The sequence below is a fragment of the Etheostoma spectabile genome, chromosome 4 (genome assembly GCF_008692095.1).
Source record: "Etheostoma spectabile isolate EspeVRDwgs_2016 chromosome 4, UIUC_Espe_1.0, whole genome shotgun sequence".
NCBI classification, from domain to species: Eukaryota; Metazoa; Chordata; class Actinopteri; order Perciformes; family Percidae; genus Etheostoma; species Etheostoma spectabile.
In genome coordinates this window covers 15,349,012-15,375,119 of record NC_045736.1, presented here as the reverse complement: position 1 = coordinate 15,375,119, position 26,108 = coordinate 15,349,012, and the positions used below count along the sequence as shown (strand labels likewise).

Genomic DNA, 26,108 nt, shown 5'->3' with positions numbered 1-26,108 from the left:
TCCCCTTTCTCTGCTTTGCCCGCCCAGAGAATTTGGCCCACCCATGAGAGAAAGACATCATGGCTTTCAAACAAGCAAAGTGGCAGTTGGTCAAGCCCCCCCCCCCAAAAAAAAAGCTATAGACTCAGAAATGGCACATACTAAGTGGCTTGGCTCTAGTGGCTGTAATTCTGCACCAAGGCTGAATTTTGGAAAAGAAACTTCAGATATGATATTAGGGGACAACTAAGACCTAAATAAAAGCATCCAAAGAGCACCATGTCATGGGAACTTTAAGAAGGTCAAAACTGAAAAAAACCGAAACATGGTGGTGGAAGGTGACAAAGTGCATTAATGGTCAAGTACTGTACATGCATTCATATTTGAGGTACTTCTATTACAGGCTACTTTACTTGAGTATTTACATTTTATGCTACTTTATACTTCAATTGCACTACATTTCAGAGGAAAATGTACTTTTTACTTCACTACAATCATACATCTTACACATTTGTTACTTTACAGATTAAGACCTAAAATACAAAAGAAATGATCAGTTCATGAAATATGATGCAATGCTATAGATTAAACTATAAACAGTTAAATAATTAAATATAAATCAATTACAATTATCTACACCTTGACCAACTGTAACAGTAAAATGCTTCTTGCACATGAATCCATAACCATTAATCTGATATATTGTGTAAGAGAATATTACACATGGGGGATTTTTTATGCATTGAATACATTTTTTTTACACCTGAGAATAGAAATGGCATCAAATAAAAAAGGCCCACAAATGCATGCAGTTATCAGGTTGTTCATAATTGTATCTCATTCTTTCAAATGTTTAAAATCACAAATAAGCATTTTTGCAATTCTAATATAATTTTGGGATACATTAAGGAGATAGCATTCAATTAACAAAACTTTGACCATCTTACTGTATGGAGAAGTGTAGATTTCAATGCAACTAAGAGTCAAATATCACTCAGAAAAACTTAAATATCAATTCAATACCAATGTTAAACCATCATAAATCCTATAGAATTGATAGTGAGAAGTTATCTGAAATTCATAAAAATACCCACCAATTTACTTAACAGTGATAACATTTCCCCTCACTCCAGCAATTCTTCTCGTGTGCCCTTTTCAACCACTGGAGGGTGCTAACAATCAACCAAAGAACGTGGAAAAAATGCAAAAGCAGAAAGTAAAATAGAGTTTGTCAAGGAGTCACACTATAAAAAAAAAGAACAAAACATACACCTACAGTTAATTTTATTAACTGAAAGTACAAGGAAAAATTCCTCTCTTTTTAAATAAATACATCTTTAAAACTTTCAGCAAAAAAAAAGTAAAAAAAAAGAAAAACAATATGTATTTGTGTGTATGAGTAGATCTGCTTATTTTACACAGTTTTGGCATCTTATTGGTACCATGTTTAAGGAATTTGAACATACACAACTCATTTAGAGGGACATTGTGCAACAAAAATACAAAATCTTGACACAATCCTACATGAAATAGAAAAACATTTATTCACCACAACAAACATCTTACAGCATAGTTTACATATTTAAATACTTAAAAAAAGTCCTATGAAGAAATGCATGTTTAATTGTTAACATCCCATACCAGAATATCCAAAAGTTTTCCCACCGATTTTTATAATAGTTTCCAATGTTTCTAGTATTTTGCAGTTCACAATGGACGCCATGCAGATAGCATTTTCATTAAAAGCCAGTTTAAAGACACTAGATTTAAAAACAACCTACAAAATCATCATACAATCATACATTCTTGACCTTAGTGTATTTCCTTTAGTTACAAATCACATAAAGATTGTACATCTAATGCTTATGAAACTTAATACCACTTCAAAATCTCTTATGTAATTAGTTTAAATTTTGACCTTTTGAATCACGACAATTTGGTTTACATTTTCCACAACTAATTAGAATCAACATACAGTAACATTAAGAATTCCTGGTAAGGTGAGAAACCTACTGTATATAAAAGAGTTCGGGGTTTTGTCTATTTCAACACACTTTGCTACACACTTCCGATCCTTTCACACAGACTTAGTTATGCTTAATAACAGAATAAATATGCAGATCACAAGCTTCAGTGATAAAGACAATGTTCTCATTTCAGGCCTTGATCAAGCTGCTCGCAGCCACATTTAACCTACTAAAAACCAACCTTAAAAATGGGTTCTCAGAAATGTTATCAGTAGTCCATTTAAAACAGAGATATTTTTATTCATTGGGAGCAGGCAATTAGCGAGAGACACTACCCTAATTCAGGAATCTTATTGTCATACTGCGGTGGTGGAGTGATGGGTTCAATGGTCACTGGATTGTGTGTGGGGCTGCGGATTTGAATGCGGAAGTCCTTCAGGTGCAATTTGTCTGACTTGATCCTCCTCACCCGGAGGGGCCGTAGTAAACGGCTGGCCCGGCTGCTGCTGCGAGTGGGCAGGCTGTGGTTGGATGGAAGGCCAGTAGGGTTGGCCTGGAGCGCAGCGGCAGGTTCAGCTGGAGCTGGTGTGGCATCATTAAGAGGGGTGTCCTCAGTGGGGTTGTCATTGGGCTCTGTTCCCTCATTTTCCACTGCAGCTATGATGTCCTCGTAGGACGGCAGCTGGGAGGTGCTATGGCGAAGGTTGCTCTGGCGGACAGGATAATCGTTACTGCCAACGACCTCATCGTAGCTCGGCACGTTTAATGCCGTTTGCGCTGCAGCTCTGCAAAAGAATGCAAGAGGTGAGCCTCAATGAGAAAGTGCAGTATAAAACACATGAGAAAATAATCAAACTTTCAACCTGCAATAGCTATTTTTTGCAAAAGAGTAATAGATTGTTTCAGATAGCAGATACAGAGCAACATCATTATTCTTTTGGAGACGGGATTGGGTTCGGTCTACCTGTCAAATGTTCAAAATTCAATCTCCTTTACTCTGGTAAAAACCCAGTTTGTAGCTCATTAGCTGCTAAAGGCTCCACTATGTTTACTAGATAGTAGCTAACTCTGTCTGCCTGTTGGTGCTGAGCAGTTGGTGTACAGCTGCCTGCTGTGGCCAAAACAAGGCTATGAGAGCTGTGACACGGAACCCCAAAAAGTTGTCACGTGAAACAAAAACAATGAGCTGAAAGATGCTAAAAAGCTCAATGGAGCCGAGTTGAATAGCATATTTAAAAAGATTCTGATGGCGGAATTTTGTTTGTACAAAAATGAAACAATTCCACTCACAATTTGGTGCTGTCTGTATGTTGCTGTTAGCACGTAATAATTTGTTCATGGGTCGGTTTTGGGAGGAATGCCCAAGTAAGGGCGTTTAAATCCTAAACAAAATGGCTTTAAATATTCTAGGTCAAAATATTTCAAGACCTAGAAAGCAATAACTTTGTTTGCCATATGTATCCAAATATTTTCAATTGGAGGAATACTAAAAGTTGACAACATCTAAAAAAAGTCAGCGTATACTCACGCTAACTCCTGTTGCCCGGCCACAGGGGTCACAAGGGGGACTCCTGTTGCCGCTGGCGTGCTACTTGCATTGCGTCGTCTCGTCTTGCCCCGCACACCCAGGAAAATTGATAAAAACAGCATGGCTGCCCCAACTCCAACCAGCACCAAGGCCACCGTTGAAGAATTGGTGTCTTTGCCCTCTTCATGATTTATACCGCCAGGCCCTGTGGTGGAGTTGTCTGACACGGTGGGGGACCCGGTCGGGGCCTGTCCATCCGTTGGTATAACAGTCCACACAATCATGACAATACCCAGGGCGATGAGTCCTACTCCCAGGGCGCAAAGGGCATAGTGAGCGCCTGAACCGGAGCCTTCCGAGCCAGAGGATCTGTTAGGACGATTGTTGTCGCCGCATATACCCCGACTGGAACACATCGCTGCAGGACAAACTGCAGGACAAGGAGCACCAATACAGTGAGAAGAGACTCGACATCAAGAGATACAAACCGTAAAGCTGTCATACTGTAATATGTAAAATGATGTAAAATGATTAAAGTAATGTGTTTGGGCAATGATGTATTGTAGCCATGCTTTTCAACCGCCTAACTGTACTGCTTATTATGCAAACTCAAGGCTTTATACACTTTGTAGTTTTACAGTCCCTTTGTCATTATCGATTAGACTAAGTTCTCATTTAATCGATTAGTTGTTTTGCCTATAAATTGCCAAGTTTGCAAAAAAGCCAACTACTGTTTCCCAGCAGCCAAGGTAACATCTTCAAATGTCTTGTTTTGTCCAGTGTAACAGTTCAAAACCCAAATTGCAATCATATATCACAAAGAAAAGCAAAAAGTGCTCACATGAAAAACAAGAAAATGTTTACGCCTTTGCTTGACATATGACTCAAACTCAAATTAATCAATGATCAATAGTTGCTGATTAATTCTCTGGTATTTGACTTAGCGATAAATCAACAATTGCTTCAGCTTTAGTGACATGGTTCACATACCGTCAATCCCATTTCACCACTAAGAACATCTTTAACACTAGGAGGTCCATCGGATATTCACTTTATCTGTATAAATGTCAAGCCGTGCCCAAAACGTTTATCTAAAAGAACTTTTCAATCTGCAGAACATGTGACGCCCTTCCTGCCACACCACTGCCTGCTTTAGCAATTTGACCTCACATTTGACCTCACCTCCACCTCCCCAGCCTTCTTCTGTATCACAGCATTTAGTTTGCGGCATGTGCATTTTGAATGTGTTTTTCAACGTGTGTTCACATTCAAATGTTTTACATTTGGAGGAAATTTGTTATGTCCGGGACGGTGCGTATCAGATCAAGTCTGCTCAGATTTGTTCCAGGGCATCGTATTAGCAGAGCCACGTCGTCAAACTAAAAAGTGTTTCAATTGAATTAATAATTAAAACCTGTCTTGACAGAATTTCTGCATTATGCTTTTGATTGTTGCTGTAATAAATCTGGCTGCAACGGTTAATAAATTACTTAATTTAGGCTTCGCATAAAAGCGCTAAGACTGCTACATTTACGAGCAACAGAATGAGAGAGCAGGTTAACAAGAAAACAGGTTATAATCAAACAGCATGTGCTGTGGTAGCTCCACACATGCCTTAACATGACAGGAGAGGGAGTTTCATTGAGAGGAGTGACTCACACTTAAATAATGTTGCAACAAAGGAAATGGCCTTGGTATAATCATATTATAATAATCAACATTTGTTAAGAAAAAAATGGAACAGTTTGGAATGTGACAAAAACTTCAGCTACTTTTCAAAGCTTGTAAATGATTTTTGTTTTTTGGTTGAGACTGTGTCAGAGAGGTGGTGTTCTTAAACTGTACTTATACTGTAAGAGTTCATGTTATCCTGTCTCTCTGTGTGAAGTCTTGCATTGCGATTCCTTTCTCCACAGCGCTGTGGAATAAGGTCTGGCACCTCATCACATACATTCTGGGACAAGAGAGAAAAACGCTCTGGGTTGTTTGGATTTCTTTAAACCAACGCCGAAACTGCTGTGCAAAATGGTTCTTGGGTAGACTGGTTTTGGGTTAAACATTTGCACTCCAGAAAAGAAAACGCCACATACAATGTTAAATAAAGTCAACGGTTCACACAATCCAGTAACATGAGCTATTTGAATTAGGTGGACACACGGTTAAACGTTATTTGCTCTTACCAGTGTATCGCCGCGACTACTCTGTCACAGCAATCCCACCAATCAGTCCCAAAACACCCTAGTTAGATAGGAAATGGCGTAAACATATTTCTTGTAAATCTTTACAACTATTCCCCAAAAGAACCAAGCAGGCCTGCTTCATTGCACGATCCACATTTTCTTCAAAACTTCCCATTTTCAGACTGGGGCTTGCTAGCTTGAAGTTTGTTGTGGTTTTCCGAAGGTGAAGGGAATCAGGCGCATGGGGCAATTACGCTGAAAATGTACTTCTGTTGATCCAGACTCCTCTGTGTGTATACACACATTTTATAGGGTACATCCAACTAGGGCGAGACCCTTTTTTTCCCCCCAGACATTCTTGGAATAACACAGTTAACTCTAAAAATGTTTTTCCTTGTCACCCTTTAAAACACATCATTGTCTACTTGGAACCCCTCAATACAGGTTATTTTTCTTTCTCAAATTGCTTAAAAGGTGCTTTAAGCCATGTTGGGTGACAGCACTTCTTATAAGTATTTTTGAACAAAATGAGCCTGTCTCGCCCCTCCCTTCTCCTCCTCCCGTCCCCTCTCCCTTCCTTCCGCACACTAACCCCCCCACCCCAAAATCCTTCTTGTTGGTTATTGGCTGGAATGCTGGAAGACCGTTTTGTTCTATTTGGTGATGCAGATTGACACAGATTGTTTTTCTTGGAGTATTTTTTTTTACAGTGTATTCTGGGGACGGGCAGTTTGCGGACAGTGAGGAGATATTTTATGTATGTGACAACAAATGTTGTAGCCTAAAACACGTGTGACATTGCTTAGAGCACCTTTAATTTGAGAATACTTTTTAGAGGGCTAAAGAGTAAACTAAACTTTTTGTGTAGCTGAATAAAGGATTTGGGGGGGTCTTGACCCACCAGATTTTGAACCACCACTGTTGTAAAGCATTGCAGATTGCCTCTACAGCCTCTGTGGTCACACAACATAGCACAGATGACTAAAGCCATGGTCAAGTGTTTGGAAACGTGTTCAAATAATGACAACCTGCAGGATGTGTTCATTAAAAAAACAGTAGACTGTGGCTGTAAAAACACTGCATCTGGACAACACCTGGTCAGCAACAATGTTGTGCTGCAGTGTTTATAAAATGCTACATTGGCACTAAAAGTGCTGCTGTGTGCACCTCAAAAGTAGCTAAGAGGAACTTTTAAATGTTTCTGAAACTGTTTAATTTTCCATCTGTTATGAAAGATCATAACAGATAGAGACAATTATGGGATTGTAAATGATTCAAAACAGACATTGAATTGGCCCTCAAGTATATAATAAGCTATTTCATTCATAAAATAACTTTACAATGTGGGACCTGGTTGTACATCAGTAGTTTATCAAAAGTCCCATGACATGGTGCTCTTTGGATGCTTTTGCATGGAACTTAGTTCTACTTGCCCCACAGAACTTAGTAGTTACCCTAACACTGGAAAGAAGTCTGAGTCTGTAGCTATTGAGGAGGAGAGAGAGGAGGGCCAGGTGGAGGGTGGGGGTGTGGCCTTGACCAACTGCCACTTTGCTCGATTGAAAGCCTTGATGTCTCTCGATCATGGGTGGGTCAAATTTTCTGGGCGGGCAAAGCAGATAAAGGGGAAGCAAGATTCCAGATAAGCCCATCTGACCTTTCATTTTCTCAAAAGGCAGAGCAGGATACCGAGGGCTCGGTTTATACCTATCACAATATCTAGCCACTGGGAGACCACAGGCAGGCTGGGAAACGGATATTTAGCACATTTAGGACTCAGTTTGTATTTCTTTTCAGTCTGTATTTGTGTTGTTCTACTATTTTCTTTTTGTCCCCCCCTCATTATTATAAATATTACGTTGGTTGCTATAGCAAACTGTTGCTAATGCTTTGGCTTGTGACACAGTGGCAGGGATACCCAGTTTAGCTTTCGATACATCCAAAGTAGGCCTGCACGATATTGGAAAAATCTGACAGCGACATTTTTGTTCTTCCTGTGATATGAAAAAAGAAAAACTAATTTTTTAAAGATGACATAAATAGCTCTATTTCAAAATAAAAAATCATCAAACTATCGTGGTGATTTTGTAGGAGAGTGCATCTACATAGAAAATAAAAATGAAAAAGGATCTCTTCTAATGTGAACCATTCTTTGTTAAACTTTAATGCTTTACAAAACACCAAAGCAAGCAAGTGCTGTGACTCCTCTTCTGAAGTGATTTTGGAAATGGGAAATTAGGTAGAAATATGGTGGTTGACTAGCATGACACCATTGTATTCATACAATACTATCTATCCAGGCTAAAGTGCATGACAACGAGTGTATGCTGCTTCCTCTAAATTTCAAGTTGTGGTTGACTTGCATGTCACGCACACTAGCAACAAACGATGTATCCAAGAACAATTAAATCAGTGTAAATTACGTTAGATCAGACACAGACTTCTCTAGTAAATGAGTTTTGCTGCTCCGAACTGTAACGTTAGTTGGGACAGACGGATCCCTGGTTTCTTTAGGCTAATTATATTAGCTTTAGCCTGGCTGGTAGCAGCTTTCTGCGGGGGAAAATGGCTGGGGGACATTGTGAATATGTTTCATTAATCAGGTGATTTTGTTCGTTTTTGCAGCAAACATAAAACACTGACTACTCTAGCTTCACTGACTATCCATCAAAAACTATGTGCGTCACTGTGTCAGCAGCAGCTGCTGACTACCGTACTTTTCTACACACGGAGAGCCTTACTTACTATAACAATAAACCTCGTTGGACTAACTTCACATACCCACGTTGCCCACATGGCTACATGTCTTACAGGGGAAGGGTCGGCCGGTAATAATCATGTAAAAGGAAAACGGTAAAAGTTTACTTTTCTAACAAGCAGCAAAAAATAGCGTCTACATCGCCATGTCCTGCGATGTGACTATCGCACATGCGCACATCGCGATGTCGATGCTAAAACACCATATCGTTCGGCCCTAATCCAAAGTAGGCTAGGTTACCGTCTGCCACATTTGAAATGAAACGACGCATCTGTAACGTATTTCTCTTATTGTAAATGGATGATTTTCTGTCTGAGCAAATCATTCATCGCAACTTAATGACCTCCCAGTAACGATAACTCAGTAATAAAGTTGACAATACATGCATTCCTTCCATGATATTATGATTTTTTTGCTAGGTAGGTTTGTATATCTAGTATAGTATTTATCCACGATATTCATGTGTAAAAGTTTTAAACGTGGATATACTGTTATGACCAGCAAAGAGTGACTGAAGAATGCTGCCTAATCAAAAAAATAAGGTTGCCCCCGTGCAGTGAATAAGTTCAGGGGTGAAATAAAATTTGAAATTGATTTGATTTTTTGGCATGTGGGGCCCAAATTACAAATTCAGTTTGGGAAAACTTTTACAAATTGTTGGAGTTGATTCAGAAAAATTTTTAAATGTTTCCAATGATCGTTTAAAATGTGGGGAAAAAGGGGAGCAGGGATCGTCTATTGTACTTTTAATCCCTAGATTTGTTTTGGGCACTCCCAGAATAAAATATTTATGATTTACTTTTTTGCAAAACGATGCCTTTTAGGGTCCTTTTCCCCTCCCAGCGCCAACAATACATTATGTAGAACAACAGGCCCGGGGATTCCCATCGTCTTTAAAGGGCCAAAAAGGGGGACGAGATACCCCTGCTTTTTTGGGATTCGTAAATTTTGCATGCGACCTTCTTTCCTTTTAAATTTTCCCTTTTCTTTTCGCAAAACACCAAACCTTGAACTGTTCGGCATTTAAGGGTAAAAGAGATGGTTTTTTCTTGTTTTAACCCCCTTTGACATTTCAGTTAAAAAAATTGGGGCATTTTGGGCATTTACAGCATTTGAAAAACTGTTTTTCCCAATAAAAAAGGCCACGGGGAACGGGGTAACGTGGGTAAAACATGAAATTGCGGAGGTGTTGCCCAAAGCGTTATTTTTTGTTGGTCGAAAAAAAAAAAAAAAAAAAAATTCATCCAGACACAGCTCTGAGTCAACGCCTCCTAGAGACAAACTCACAGCCCATCTACAAGCTCTGGTTAATTTGTTAGAGGTCTTGGTTTTTGGGCTAACGGGTGAAGGTGATTGAAGAGGCCTTCCTTTCGCCCCTCTGCCCAAAAATCCCTCTCACCGGTGAGTTTCCTAACAGCGGGTTTTCGGAAATACGGGGAAAAAGGAACAAGACATAACCAAAAACCACGCCCCCCGGGAACTGAGATTTTGCGTTTTAGATCACAACGCGTTTCTTTTTTTTTTTTTAATACAAAGTTTACCGCTACAGGTAACAATGATTTTAAGAGGAACTTTGTTCAAATTCCAGCCGAAGTGAAACCTCCCCCCTATGTAAAATGTGTCGGTGACCCGTTTCCGCTTGGTCCTAGCGCCGCTTGCGTAAACTTCCTCTGGGCACAAAGTGGGACAAGGACACACCCGGAAACAGATTAATAAAATGTATTACACTTGAATAATATTAGTCATTTCCCGTTTGAAACGTGCCTGTTTGAAACGGGGATATTGCGCGGCCTCTAGTATTGCTGCTTGCAGCTTTCTACAGAACCACAGACCCCCAAATAACTTACGGAAGACCCAAAGCACTTGATATGCAACCCAACTGATACTACTGACTTACTGCCTACTTCAGAGGAAACATTTGACTAATACATTGACAGAGAAATTTGGTAACATTGCAGACATGAAAGTGCACATTGTGCTCATGCCACTTTCACTCTTCACTTGACAGACAGCTGGACTGACAGGCACACACTCACATACTCTCTCTCTTCCTCTCTCTCTCTCACTCACACACACACCACACACACACACACACACACACACACACACACACACACACGCTTCATTTATAGTTAATAAACCCCTCACCCTGATGCCCTCTGAGGCCCTTTGACCCCCACCTCAGAGGCCAGAAGATGAGACTGTGGTCATTTAATTATGGTCTGTTCATCCTGAGTAATACAATATAACAATGGTTTATTTGTAATTTTTTACTTTACTTGTTTAAAGTTAGCCTCAACATGGTTGTAGGGGGTAGCTCTAAGGTTTCAGTGTGTGCCATCACTCATCTAAAGGTTGAACACTCATAGGGGGACAAAATGCATGTTGATGCGTTATTCAATTCAGAAACTTACTATAACATACTAATCAACAAGCTAATGTGACACTTATCATTAAATATCAAACATCTGCACACCACTCTGCACTAAAAATACATATATCTTTTAAAGTCTTCAGTTGATTTGGGGTGGCAGTAGCTAAGTTTGTAGGGAGTTGGGTTGGGAACCAGAGGGGGGCTTGTTCAAGTCCCCTGAACATGTGTGTGTGTATTTTAGGCCTGTGTGTAGTGATTATTGACAAAACAGAGTGTAAATTGTATTTAATCCTTAAATAAATAACATCCCTATGCTGTATACAAGCTGACAATAATTTCACCTTTATTATGGATGTACATGAAAAGCTCTGACAGGGTGGAGTCATATTAAAAAAGCGAACCCCATTTGAGTCCTCTCCTTCTGTTTCCATGCAGGTCTGAACTGGTCTAATCTTCCCGCTTTTGGTGACTGAAGGAGACGCCCAGAAAGTGACAAACCTGTTTTTTACTATTTGGATTGACCTGGCATTCGGTTGCACACAGTGTGTCCCTGTGACATTTCATATGTGGGTTTACATGCTCAGGAATAAACTTTATACAACTTTGTCTGATAAAACATGATTAAACTGTACAAAATATATGTTTACATTTTCTCAATTAAGTGCATAACAAAATTAACAGAATTGCCATTTCTTCAGTGCTTATACAGTACAGTATAAACATGTGGAGATCATTTGAATGCATTTGTGTACACATTGTATCACTTCCAAAACCCAACATTAAACTGTATGTTTAATCTACTGTACATATTGTAAATGGGAAGAGCTTTGTTAAAACAAAATTCATCAACATTTACATTTAAAAGGAAAAACAACTTCAGTTCTTTAATTAAAATAATACATTATGTAACACTAATGAGAAGATGGATTTTTTTTGTACCAGTATTGAAAAGATATAATTCATGTTAAAGATTGTCATACAAGTTGCACTTTTTTGCAAATTTTAGCTCCTCCAAATGTAACATATTTTAATGTTTTAAACTAAGGTTTATTATCTATTACAGTAATGATTAAAAACTGTGATAACAGCATCTCACTCAAATCTGTTGACCTGACACAGCGGATATGTATCACTATAGTGAAAGCAAGTTATACTGTAATGATGTTTTTTCTACATCTTAAGCACATTTATTAATCTACTGACATGTTAGCAATAGTTGAAAGAGAAGAGCAGTAAACATCCGTGCTGTGAGACCTATTTTATATAAGGCATCAAAAGAGAACAACACTGTGTTCACTTATTTTTATAGGTTATTCTCCAGCCTTCAATAAACTCATAATATAAAACTCATTTGGACATTTAGTTGGAAAAACAAAACTATCTTCCTCTTCAGTATATTTACATTTACAACAGCTCCATCAGGTTAAAAAATGATCTTTGTTTCTGTTCAGAGTATGTGTTATTCTTATATTGGCCACAATAGTGATATTTTTGAATTATTAAATCAAGTGGTACACCTTCTTTAGGAATTCCACTTAAAAGTCCAACGTTGTTGAGCAGGTCACTCTCAGTAGTAATCAACTACACAATAATAATGTAAACAATAGTAACAACAGTGTGATCTGGATGGCCGAGGCTGTTTCAGACGTTGGTGATTTCAACACTCTTGTAGGTGTGCATTGGGCTGCCTTTGGACCGGGGCACAGCATGAATTCGGGCCTCTCTGGGCGGAGAGCCGCAGGTGCCGTGGAAGCCTAGGCCTCGCTCTACAGAGTGGCTGTTTGCACGCAACCTCAGCGGACTCTGGAAAAATAAAAAAAGGGCATAAAAAATAATGTGGAGTTTCTTTTTCAAAATAAGACATTGACACTTTTTTAATGACTACTTCGGTCAAATATCAGTTGGCACTGAAGTGAAACAAATTGCAGGACTACTCACCGCTGTAGTTGAACAAATACAGTGTTCTGAACAATGCCACCTTTCTAAACCTTCCACCAATTAAACGTTCTCTCACTATTTGACAATTTTGAATAATCACTCTCTATCATCACGTCCCACCTCAACAGTTCTTTACACAAAGAAATACATCTCAAAAATGAAAGATGCGTAATTGTATTAGGGCTTCAAATGGTTTTGTAATATGAATTGAGGGTAAATGAAATTATACCTTTCCCGATCTTCTCATTGACACCCTCTCCTCAGCAAAGTGGTTAACAGCCACAGGTGAAGAGGAACAGACAACCTCACTGCCCTGCTCTGAACTGCTGTGAATACACGACATTGCAAGATTTATTCATTTATGTGCATGATGTTAAAATTTAATCCTTAGATAATCACATTTATTTTCACAAGATTCACAAGAACATGGTCATATAGTAAAGACAAAAAAAGGATTTATTTTTAATATCATAGAACAAAATCACAACAAAGCATGCACCAAGAGTTAAAGGGTTTTTAACCCACCTGTGAGGGATGGCAAGTGATTTCATCTCTTCATACAGGTGCCGATGCAGCATGTGTTTGTTGCTGGGGATCCCCAGGGCTTTGGCCATGGTGTCGGTGTCAAAGGAGGGGTCCAGAGCCATCACAGCTCCATGAATCCCTTTACCCTGAAGATTGTCTGCAAACTCCTGAAGAGCACGAAACAGAGGCAGACTTCAGACTTTATCTACAGTTCTGTAGATAAAAGTTACATTTTATAGCAATTAAAGGCAAACCACAGTCATGGTGAAACCTCTCAATGTTTTGAAAACAAAAAATAGGCAAGTCAAATATAAAAGACTCATTGTGGATCCAGAAAAACGCTTATATGGTATCATCTTAAGTGCTTTTCTTCTCTGTTCTTTAAGCAACAAAAAAGCTATCATTATTTTTGAGGGAGTCCTAGTAACTAGTATGTGGCGTCTGGTTGGAATGTGTCCTTGAAATCTACCGAGTGAAGTGTAGCGCCGTCACTGACCTCCCACCCACCTTGAGGTCTATGTCCCTGATCCACTTCATTACTCTGTGACATGTCCAAACAATGGGGTCCCGGTCTTGGTGCTCACATTTTGCCTGCTGTGCCTGCAAGGCCTGCGAAAACACAACACATAGATAACTGTGCAAGCCCTTATGTGGCGGGGGTTGATGAACTTACAGAAAGACATCAGTGAAGTAAAGGGCCTGCTGCGATAATGCACCACCAAGGGCTCCTGTGTGCCTCCAGCTATGGTGGATAATATTGGGAATGAGATGCTGTTTTGTGAGAGTAGTAAAACCTAATGAAGAACAACTATTTTAGTATCTTTCATCTAAATCTCATTCTATGATCTAACCTCTTTATCAAAATTGAGTATCTGCAACAGCTGGATTGCCAGGAGCAGACTGGTCTGGTGGAACTGGTCGCTGATGTTGAGGAATCTCTCCAGGTCTCTGCGACTCAGAGAGTTCAGCACTCGTCCGTCCACTAGATGAGTCTGGAAGGTCTGGGAGTATTGAGGCAACCCCACATCACTCAGCCACGACATTGCAACCCAGTGATGGTCCATCTCAGACGCTTTTGATAGTCTAGAAGATGATTTCAGCATCACAATCAGCGGAGTTTGAAGTTTTCAGATCCTTTACTTAAGTAAAAGTAGCAATACCACACCGTGAAAATTCTACATATATACTATATATATATATATATACACACATAGTTTGTATATATAGATTGTAGTGGAGTATGAATATAAAGTAGCATGAAATGAAAGTACAAGTACCTCAGATTTGAACTTACTTACAGTACTTAATTAAATGTACTCCTCCGCTGCTGATAAGAAATATTATCACACAACTAACAGTTTTGTTAGCAGCTACTCACCCTTGGTCTCCTTCAGCTCTCCTGTAATCCTCAATGGCCAGTCTCAGTTTCCTGCGATGAATGGGGTTACTAATGCCCAGACCCAGTTCCAAATCCTCATCTGTGAGGCCTAGCAGCACCTAAAGAACAGATATCCAATTTAAACAAGAATAGCATCATACCCCACTCTCAAGTACAAAGCCAACCAACAGCCACTTGTATACCAAAGGTGTACCTTGCCACTTTTGACGTTTTCAGAGCAGGCTCGGATGTACATGGGCATTCCCATGACAACCTCCAGCCAGGCCTGGACTGCACCTGCCCTCCACAGCGACATGCATGTGTTCCGAGTGAGCTCCGCCTGCTGGAGGCGGTCCAGCTGCTCCTCTCCGTCAGACAGGCTCTGCTGTGTGAGGCTGTCAGAGTCTGGATTGGTCAGGAGAAGTTATGGTGTGGCATACAGGAGGGGTTCAGGGTGAGAGGGATATGGAAATCAATAAAGTGACTGATATGGAGAAAGGTTAACATCCAAATTAGAGAGTGTTTGTAATAATACAGAGCAATACGTTTGATGCTACACGGACATATGAGTTGTTTTTGTTCATCAAAATCAGAAGAGAGTCTTTCTGGCTTTTTCTCAAGTTTACTTCAATCTATCATAGCTATCGGTCAGTTGAATGAAAAGTAGTTTCAACCCTTTTTGTCAAATTTTGGCTTTTCTTTTAATTTCCCATGTTGGCCACTAGATGGAGCCAGAATAATTTACTGGAGCTACACTTCTTGTGTCGTTGATTTAACTGTACTGTAAGGAAAAAGCTCACCAGGTTTATTAAGGAAAAGAGTAAACAAAATGTCATGGTTGAGTCCATCTACAGCAGAAATACAACCCATGTATTTCTTTTATGAGAGTGTAGTTCGGTGAGTTCTAAAACTATAGTATTGTGTTTCTTAAAGTTGTTAAAAGCTTTCAATAACTATCTGATGATTATGAGGGTATTTAAGACCATTAGGATAATGTATTAGAGACACAGGGATTATTCATAAAACATCATGCTCCTGCCCATTAACCGCCCATCTAATCAACAGGAAAACACAGATTCAAAATGAACCAACGAATCCAGGATGCGTGTTTACCTGATTCGTCTCCACATGCTGACAAAAACGTTGCATGCAAAGTCCACTATCTCTTTTTCAAAAGAGTTTCCACCAAAAAAATGACACAAACTGAGTGATATGAATAATCCCCAGAGTTCAGAAACAGACAGCTGGTAATCACAGATGAGGAGTTACTCACTGGCAGGAGAGAGTTGCCATTAGAAATGGCAGAGGCAAGGGAGAGACACGTTAGACTGGGACACAAGAACAAGATTACTCATGGAACAGAAAACTGCCACATAGGATGTATTCAGTTACTGGTTTTATTTTTAAAATAAGATTTCATTTCAATTATAATTCATTTTTGAAAATGCCTAAAACCTCCTCAACATCTGGCTGCAACAGCTGCAGCAGCTACATATTTGAAGTTACCTCTTCTTTATCTTTTTACTTTTTAAATAAAATACTTCAATAGATTTAATCTTTTCAACGTCTCCTAAATTACAAAGCATTTAACATAGAATTGTTAGAGCCACATTTGCAAGAAATGAGGAGGGATTTTACACAAAGCAAAACAAAACCTAGAAAAACAAGAAAAAGGGGCCGTGCATTCATAATGCAAGGAAAGATAACTGGGTAAAAGGAAAATGTAACACAGAAGCAACACAGGATTGTGGAGACTATTAATTTGATTGGTAATGAATGGACATCTAATCAAAGCAATACAGAGGGATCATGCAGGTGTTTAATGCACATTCCTTCGTCTCATATTGGCACGTTAGACAGCTCTCAGTAAGAAATGAGTCCGATATAAACAATGTTACGAGGCTAGTGCTAACAGTGACAGAATGACACGCAGGTTTTCTAAAGATGAGTCTTAAGCACTTTAGCACACGTGGTTTCAACAGAAGATGAGATGTGTGCCTGAATATGAATCACTGTAAATCTTTTGTTTGTGTATTCAGGTCTGTGTAAATAAGACTCTTTTGTAAGATTGACTCTGAAACCTTTATTGGCCCAGACATTATTTAGAGTGACTGATAATATGATGTTTAGCATAAAATAGATGTGGAACCCTTTACGAAAAAACTTCCTGCTGCCCACGTATTGATGTGTTTAAATAATGTGAGCCAGCATTTGTAAAATGAACATGATTGCAATCCTGTTCCAGCAATACCGCTCAAACAAAGTTCTATTTTTGATTCCAACAAGCAATTTGAAACAACAGCATTTGGCAAACTGAACTCCACAAGATCAATTTCTTTATAAGCCAATTATTATTTAAGCCTTATGATATCTCCTTCGTGATAAGAAATGGGCCAAGTAAAATTGGGAATAAGAAGAAACTTTGATATCAATGTTGCAAAGCATGATAAAAAGCAACTGTAAAGAAACAAAAGCCAAATGACATTTACAATAGAAACACTAGATTCACAATAACTCCTATTTACATATGAACAACAGTCCTTCAAGTCTCCAGTTATAAAAAACATAAAACATTAAGACATTTGGAAGATAATACAGAATAAACATTTCTACACATAATGATAACCCCATGTATATATTTATATGCATGTAAACATATATACATATGCATACATGTACATCTATAAATATATATATTTATATTTCTAATTTACAAACAAACAATTTAAGTGTAATATACTGTACATTTATGGGAATAGCAGTCTCTCTTAGGCTTTTCTTTTAAAATGTACTCCCCTCCCCCCTCCAGACAAACTCACACGCAAAACACTCTTTACACACAGTTAAAGCCAGGTGGATAACCACACAAATTTAACACGCACACACGCACACACACACACACACACACCGCCACACACACACACACACACACCACACACACACACACACACACACACACACACACACACCACACACACACACACACACACACACACCATCACCAGTCGGCATCCTCCTCTATGTAATAATCAGGGGTGGCTGTACCATCAAACAGGCCGGGGTCCAGTGATTTGCGCTGCTTGCCTCGAGCGAACACCCGCGACAGGGATCCCAGAGTCATCTTCTCCTTCTTCTTCTTACGCTTCTGGTCCTCCAGGTCCTCCATGGACTGAATGGAGGAGAGGAGACAGGAAGCTTGGGTTTTTCCTATCATACAGCTGAGTTTAAGCAATACTGTAACATTTTGGGAAATGTGCGTATTCACTTTCTAACTTGGTGTAAGATCAGGAGATTGACATTATCATGTCAGTACAGTAAATACGAAGCTACTGTCAGCCGCTGGTTGGCTTGGTGTAGCACAAAGACTGGAAACGTGTCACGTCCAAATGTGACTAAATCTTTTTAGAAGGTGGCCAGACTGGGCCACAGTTTTAAAATAAGGGGGCACATTTGTAAAATATGTAAAAATGTGTGACTCAAATCAGAAGCATGGCTTCTTGGCAATAATAAACTGTAGGCTACTTTATTACCTCCGCCCAGAAGGTCTGGTTTTTGGCTTAATCTGTCTGTCTACGTTTTAATTAGCTTCAGAGGTTTTGGTACCTTTTGACAAAGCTAGGCTAGCAGTTTCCCATGTTACCAGTCTTAATGCTAAGCCAATTTGCTGCTTGCTGTAGTTTCTTGTTCAGCAAGACAAATCAGCATAATTGCAAAAATTTTAAACTATTTCTTTAAAGTGACTGAAATGCAAAATAACATCACCACCCCCACCAAGCAGGCAGGCTGACACCCAGCAGGCCGACAGAACAGACGGACAGAAACAAACAGGAAAAGACAAAGAGGAGGGAGGTACTTATAGAAAAGTGTGGAGGAGTGATTACTTGGTCGAGGGGGCCAGTCAGCTCTTACATTGCAGAGGGAGTGGGTCCGGTGGCGAGGTGAGTTGATGTCGCTGGGCGTGGACGAGCGGTCTCCATCGGCTGCCGAGGCGTCAGAGATGACAGAGGGCTGGCGTGAGTGGCAGGGGCTGATCCTTACCACAGCTAGATGTGCCACACATACACATGCGTACACACACATATATTCACACATGTTGAAAAATACCCATTTAGTATGAGAAACCTCCAGGAAGCCCTCTGTAGGATTGTTTAGTCTGTAGAAGCCACACCAAGCAGCACGGAGACTGAGAGGCAGAGCAGATAAGAGAGCTTACCCTGTCTGTCTGTGGTGTGTCCATGGTAGAGGGTCTGTTGGCTCTGACGGATGGCTGCAGTGAGTGGAAGGTCAGCCTGCATCACCCACTCTTGACTGCCATTCACTACGGGCTCTGTAGGCATGGCCAGAGAGTGGCGCTTCGGTACGTCTTTTGTCAACGTGGCCAGAGACTGCTTCGCCTGGAAAACACACAGGAAACCGAAACTGAGCAAAACATTTGTATCTATACACACATGTACACCAAACTAGTTATACAACACAACTAAATATGGGATCTTAATAGCTAAAGGATTATTGAGCAGTATTCTATGTTTTCTTATTGTCCACAAATCCCATGACAAGACCAAAACCTTGTCTGTGTAGCCGAATGCCTAATACTTATTCATCTCGGCTCCATTGTTGCACTGTAGTTTATTTTGAGTCAATCCCACATTCACCGTCTTGCTGCTGTTAATACTCACTATGTGTATACATCATTCACTCCTGGTTTAGTAATGTTTGCTTAAAACTACAATGCCCAGCTGTTTTAGGGAACTTATTCAGCCTATTACTATTATTTTTTTATTTTTTTAAGAAAAAATAACTATATATTCACCTGCACATAAAGGTTTACGTCTTCAACAAGAACAAATTGGCTTGAGGCTTAGTGCCACAGCAGGGTAAGGAAGGGGGGAACGTTTTTGGGAAATTGGGTATACATTAAAAAACCCCAAATTTGAATAAAAGCCCCTTTAACCCCTTAATTTTAACAGGCAATACCCCCCCAAAAAGCACTTTAAAAAAATGTCCTTTTTGGGTGCCCAAACTGTACATATAAATTTTTTTTTCCACGGGTTTTCCCTTAGGGAAAAACTAAAAAAGGCTTTTCTAAAGGGTTAGAAAATCAGTTTGGAAACAAAGGGTTTTTAAAATAAAAGGAAGCAATAAGAAGAAAAAGAAGGTAGAAAGCTATTTTGTGGTTTGGTTGCTTGAAAAGCGTTTTCAGCTCTGGCACGGTTTAAAAAAAATCAACCTGGAGCAGTTTGAGGTGCCCTTGCCGGGGGGAGAGGTTTAATTTGGACACACAGACTGACAACTGTATCTCTGAGGCACCGACACAGACATAGAAATGTAGGAATGATTTTTTTCCTCAGCCCGGAGAAAGAGTTAATGCTTTGAGAAAGGAAATGGAAGAGGATAAAAGCAGAGCAGCTTACCCGCTGTTTTGAACTGGGTAAATACAGGGAAGGGGGGGAAGGGATTTTTAAAAACCCAAAACCTTTTTTGCATTTATGCCCAAACACCCGATATTTATGCTTTGGGGAAAACGGGGCCCGAGTTTTTAAATTCCCAAACCCTTTAAAAACAATAGGTTTTGACGTGTTTTTTGGGAAAGGGGACCACCCTGGTGAATCACCCCCAAATTCTTTTTCCCCATTTTCCCCCTTTTGTCCTCCCGGGGAACCCTAGGATGTTGGCCTGTTCCCTTGGGTTCTTTGGGTTTCCTCCTCAGGTCCCCTTTTTTTCCCTCCAACATTTCCTTTTCCTTACCAGGGCTTTAAGCACCCACTCTCCTGAAGAAAAAACAAAACTGGTCAATCCTTTCCAAAACCCCACTTTTAATCCAAATGACTCGGGCATTTGGGTTTCCGAATTTGAAACTATATTCTGTTTCCATATTTCCAAAACCGTACTCTTTAAAAAAGGGGAGATCATAAGACCCAGTGAGACAAATTTATTTTTAAATAGTGGCTAAGGCGGACGTTTCCCAAAAGATTATCAGCCCCAAAAGTCTTTTTTCACATCACACAAATAAACAATATAAATATATGTATCTACACTAAGTCCACCAATTTAGCACACATGAGAAGTATATAAACATATAATATTAGGAGTACACAGTTTTGTTTTTGTGCACAGACATAGAGGCATTTTTATGTGTTTATTAATGCACAGTATTTGTCAACAATTATAACCTCTCCTAAGAAGACATATTTAATATTATGACAACAGTGTTTGTCATTTATTAATTGTTTGTACAGCAACCTCTACTGATTGGTGTTGGTATAGGGTTTTATAGGCTAGGAGTTATAGTTGCATAGTTGTAACATGCTGCTTATAAATATGGACTTTAAATGGCAAAACTCTGCTAATATAGACACTGTTTCTAAACTACATCAAACATGTCTTGGGATTTGCAACAACTACAATGAGCTGATACATCGGCTGGGCCAGTGTTACCTTTCGGTGTTGGTCGTAGTTGCGTATGAATTCTCGGAGCTGGTCTTCTCTGTTCTCCAGTGTTGTGTACAGCTGCTGCATCTGACTCGCCAAGTCTGCCTTCTCCACTTTTAAACGCTTACGGTCAGCTTTCATAGCTGTAAAACACAGAACTACACTTTCACAAAATGAGCAGAACGTACATATATAAATCCGAGAGAGCAACTTAAATGCCACTTCTATTGTCAAACTGAAGAAAACAAATTGAGATTTCTGCCTCTAAATCATGAACAAAGCTTTGTAATTAAAGCAAGAAACCACTAGGTGACACTGTGTCTTCATTTAATGGTGGACTGCAGCTGAAGTTTTTTTTCTTCAGAGAAATAGATGTAACCATCCTTAAAGATGGGTGGCACAGTGGCACTTGTTGATTCATACATTTAACGGTTCCAGGTGGCATGTGGAGACTCTGTTAGCTCATGCCGCAGAAGAACAATTGGATCAGATATGATTCAACTTCATTCTCTTGTAGAGAACGGTCCCGATGAAACTGGTGGGGCTCTTTGCAAGCAAAAATAATAGCAATGCTTTCTGGAGAGGTTGTGCTCAACAGAGAGGAAAGACAGGAACGTCTCCTTTCCGTGTGTCATTCAAGAGGCATTCAAATTGGCAGCGTTCATTTAATAAACTCAACATTCAAACCTGTTTTGCAGCAGTTACACAACTCAGTTTCCAAGCTTCCAGTTTACCACCTATAGTGTCTCAGAGCGAGGGAGAGAGAACCATGCAAAGCAATAGTGTTAAAATAAACTACATCCACAACTGCCTTTTTATCCCTCCTTTTTTGTTGCAAGCAATTATCTTACAATAATCATTATTGTCTAGTTAGTTATAGTTGGATTTGTTTTCATACACAAAATGAAAACAATCAATCAGCGCCCCATTCCAGTCTACATCAATACCACATTAATATTTCAGAGCAAAGCTTCTATAGAATGATTGATGGATGATGATTAAAATTAGGTGAACCTGGAGTCTACTTGGCTGCTCATCAGGGGCGACACCCATTTCTAAAAATGAACACAGTATACAGTATGCATACAGTATCTCTTGTCTACCATCACGAAAACAAGATCTAAACATAAAAGATCAGGTTTCTCTCTTGGAAAATTGTAAACTGTTGCACATTTTATACCTTTGGCACATACAAGACAAAACTGGGACAGAGATGAACCCAAGTTGATTTCCCCCCCCCCCCCCACAGTATCATCTTTTGATTTTTGATCTTTTCTTTTTGTTTGCTGAGAGTGAAAAACATGGACTAAACCACAACTGCGTACATCTATGATGATAAAATATGAATGTGTTGAAAAGAAGCAAACATATGAATGGGCCTACATAAGCCACTTGCATTTTTCTACTCAATGTTGAAAGTGGAAGCTATGTCTGGAAGAAGAAAAGTGGGTTTGTAATGGATTGTAACAGATCGGAAAATGAGCTTCATTTGGTTTTCTTGTGTGCTTTTTACTGGTAGACCCACAATACTGTTTTGATTAAGATAGTGATGGATGAAGCATAAAGACTGAGTCGGCTGTTCACGTACACTCACAAAAAAATCAACTCGGGCATGTGTTTGATTTGCAAAATGGAAGTCTCAAATGTGTTGAAATCTGTTGTTCAATAAATGATTCATTTCTGTTTGCTGTACATATATCAAAGGACATGCGTTCGTTAAAGATACTTCATAAACACTGATTCTAAACGTTGAAAGCTTTTAGGCCAAATCATTTGAAGGAAGCAGACTTAAATTAAATTGCACCAAATTGATTTGAGGGTCAACTGTGTTATTATTGTTATTATGTTATGTTCCTTCTAGTTGTGCACTGTATGAGGCTTACCAGAAGAGGTCTTACTTTGATGTTTGATATACAGCAGTGTCTTTCAATCCAATGTGGGAATTTTTTAATATGACACAGAAATAAAAAAACAAACAAACTGACTGATATTGGCTGATACATCATTTTCTTTGATGAGTTAAAGTGGATTTCATACAACATATTCTGGCTTAATCGAAGTCATAAGGGGTGAAACTTCCAACTAAAAGCTCAGACAGCTGTATTTGCTGTAATTTCTGGTTAGCTAAGAGTTAGACGGGACTAAAGAAGATGCCTGTGTTGGCTCCTGACCTTGTAAGGCCTCCTTCGCACGGTCCAGCTCCTGCTCCTTGTCACCCAGCTGCACACGAAGCTCGGTGGCTGAGAGCAGATCGGCAGAGCAGCCTCCTTGGGTCTCCTCTAGGTCCTTACTCAACATGTCCTTCATTTGCCTCAGCAGGTGGACTTCCTCTTGAAGCTGCACCACCTCCTCACGCAACAACACTGAAGGAGAAAGAGAGACAGTTTGGGAATTTAGAGTATGCTGAGAAGAAATGAGCAACCTCAGAATGCTCCATTTAAAATATAAAATCCAAAGAGAGAGGCAGAGGGAAGACTGAGGGAGAGTAGAAAACAAGAAAATGAAGGGAAGAATACGGTGAACAGCTAAATCTAAAAGCATCATAAAAATAAAAACAGAAAATATAAGCTCAAATCAACACATCAAACCCCTCAAGACTCACAGCTCCACCTCAGCTGTGTGGCCGCAGGGGTTTAAGAAATTCAGATAAACGCTAAGTGTCAGACTCAGAACTGAAACCTTGGAGGGTAGTGGGTAGGTGAGAACTAACAGTCGGATAAAGAAGAAAAAAAATATCAGCAACACACATTTGAGACGTGCTCCTCAGTGTTGTGTTTCCCATCCGCTCCCAACCCTCGGAGAAAACAGGTAAGCAAACGGGAGCAGGAAACCAAGGAGATGACAAAGAGAAGGAACATGGAACAAACTGACAGGAGATGGTGAACACGTTTGCAGAGCAACAGGAAAGCTTTCAACTTGAGTCCATATGGTAATTCCATACCAGCAACAGAGGACCAATATACTGTATGTCATGATGATTAATCTTGTATACACATAAGGGCACAAGGTTTGTAAAAGAAGAATGGACACCTTTCATAAGAACAGAGACAAATGAAACAAGCACCCTAAACATTCAATCTTTGGGCTTCGGATCCTTTTTCGGACAAAATCTGCAGTTTGAGTTCTATGAACTTGTAAGTAGATTTCCCCACTAAATGCTGGCATTTTGTAGACAAAGAAATGAATCAGCTAACTGAAAAATAGTCGACAGAATCAATACTGAAAATAATCATTAGTTGTAGCCCTGAACATTATATATAATGTAACTAGACTAAGCTAGCGTAGCAGGAGGCTGTGATTCAGCTGAGAGCTAACAGATAGATAACAGTTGAGGTCCAGTATTTGGTTTTGATTCTTAGCAGTTGTGGTGAATTAAATGTTCTAAATGTTCAGAGGGTGGTGCCAGAATGTTTTAAGTCCCACATAAATAATTGAGAATATAGTCCTTATTTGAATAGAGAACCTGTACTTCCAGTTATTACGTGAAAAACATAATTAAAAAATTTGACCTATGGTGCTAAATAAAAACTCTGGGGATCAACAAAGTCACCAAGACAATGAATGTAATAATCTATCCAACAACCTTCGGGACATTTAACTCTGATGCACAAATGTCAACCTGCTAGTAGAGCTAGAGAAAAAGCCAACAGAAGTAGTATGCTTCATTCTCTGGGAACAATGAATGTGGGCACTTGATTTCATCACAATCCTACAATTGATGTTCCTTTATTTCAATTTGGACCAAACTGGTGGAACGGACCAACCGATAAACATTCCCATCCCTAGAGGCAGGCGCTCGCATGGCTGAAAATTATAAAAAATAAAAAAAAGTGTGAGCATGCGCTTCATTTTATGCAGATCCCTACAAGACTCCATTAAAAATTCTGTACAATTCAAGACCAAGTGTGGATGCAACAAAGTATGTAGGCCTATGTGTGTGTTTGTCTGCATGTGTGTGACTCAAAGAGAAAAGGAGTGAAAGGTCTTGGCAGGCCTGCTGCCAGACCGCTGCAGCAGCTCCGATAAGAGAGGAAGGGACAGTCCATCGGTCTCTGTCGACTCAGGACTATGGAAACACACTGGGTAGCTCTGTGCTGCATGTGACAAAAAGAGTTTGTTTCCCTGAGAGAGCAATCGTTCACCGCCTTCTTGCAGCCTAAATCCGCTTATTCATGGGTTTACCTACAGGCTCTCCTATATTTGTCGCAGGGAGCAGCAGCTGCTTTCGATGCCACTGGACAAAAGTGTAAATTTTTTAGGTGCTTTATTGTGTTCGGCTTAATCTGCAACTTTAAATAGGCTGTTTAAATTACCAGATGCTCTTGCTGTGCTGTGAAGGTTGATCTGCTCTAGTCATTGTGTTTAGTTGAGGATTTGATACCTTCAGTGATTTTCAAATAAACCTATTGTTGATAAGCCTTTTCCCTTTTTTTAACGTATGCTCTAAAAAAAAGTATTTTACTAGCTTAATGTTACTTATCATCACACATAAAGTGGCTTGTGTTATATACTTTAAGTCAGTAAAACTGTCAGAATTGTGTCTTGAGGAGTATTTGCAGTGGATTTACTGAGAAATGTGTTATTAATTAACTAGTTACATAATTCTCCCAAATCCAATTTTGCATTCATTTCCAGCTTCAGACCCTATGATATACACAGATCCACAAACATACACAAACACACTTTTTCCTTTTTCAAGTTATGAAATCGAGGCAAATAAAAGTTCTAGAGATCTTCCCATCTGCCCTGAATTTGTAGCCACAATTAAGAAATGTTTGAAGGGCCACACAGAAAAGCTGCTTCATTGCACACTGACTTGAGTTAAAGCTACCACCCAGTTAAAGCTACCTTTATATAACATATCTCCACATATAGTGTTTCATGCAATCTAAAAGCTATTTAAATGGACAGGAGTCAAATAAATGGTACACTTCAGTCTATATGCCGGTATCCCTTGAGTGGTTGTGCAGTGAGCTTGGTCCAGCTATTAGAGTCCTCCTGCAGAAGAAGAAAAGCCCACTCTTCTTCCTTGTATTCAGCAGTGGCCCATTC

At 39.5% G+C, this 26,108-nt stretch overlaps 2 protein-coding genes across 2 annotated transcripts in view; both read right to left on the bottom strand.

Annotated features, from left to right (window-relative positions):
* Positions 1-1,246: 1,246 nt before the first annotated feature.
* Positions 1,247-10,096, bottom strand: tmem51b (transmembrane protein 51b). The gene is made up of 3 exons (XM_032513469.1): positions 9,781-10,096; positions 3,475-3,906; positions 1,247-2,731 (listed from the first exon to the last, which is right to left on the bottom strand). Exons 2-3 carry the CDS (start codon positions 3,888-3,890, stop codon positions 2,278-2,280), a joined length of 870 nt encoding a protein of 289 aa, XP_032369360.1. The 5' UTR covers positions 3,891-3,906; positions 9,781-10,096; the 3' UTR covers positions 1,247-2,277.
* Positions 10,097-11,109: 1,013 nt separating this feature from the next.
* The window catches only part of kaznb (kazrin, periplakin interacting protein b), a 123,126-nt gene continuing 108,127 nt past the window's right edge, over positions 11,110-26,108 (bottom strand). The window contains exons 6-17 of the mRNA XM_032513011.1: positions 23,228-23,419; positions 21,063-21,199; positions 18,841-19,021; positions 18,537-18,670; positions 17,673-17,796; positions 14,842-15,032; positions 14,628-14,746; positions 14,101-14,332; positions 13,757-13,858; positions 13,250-13,416; positions 12,954-13,050; positions 11,110-12,589 (exon numbers count right to left, since the gene is read on the bottom strand). Of these exons, the coding sequence (XP_032368902.1) occupies positions 12,428-12,589; positions 12,954-13,050; positions 13,250-13,416; positions 13,757-13,858; positions 14,101-14,332; positions 14,628-14,746; positions 14,842-15,032; positions 17,673-17,796; positions 18,537-18,670; positions 18,841-19,021; positions 21,063-21,199; positions 23,228-23,419 (1,838 nt within the window). The 3' untranslated portion in view covers positions 11,110-12,427. The remainder of the gene's footprint in view (positions 12,590-12,953; positions 13,051-13,249; positions 13,417-13,756; positions 13,859-14,100; positions 14,333-14,627; positions 14,747-14,841; positions 15,033-17,672; positions 17,797-18,536; positions 18,671-18,840; positions 19,022-21,062; positions 21,200-23,227; positions 23,420-26,108) is intronic.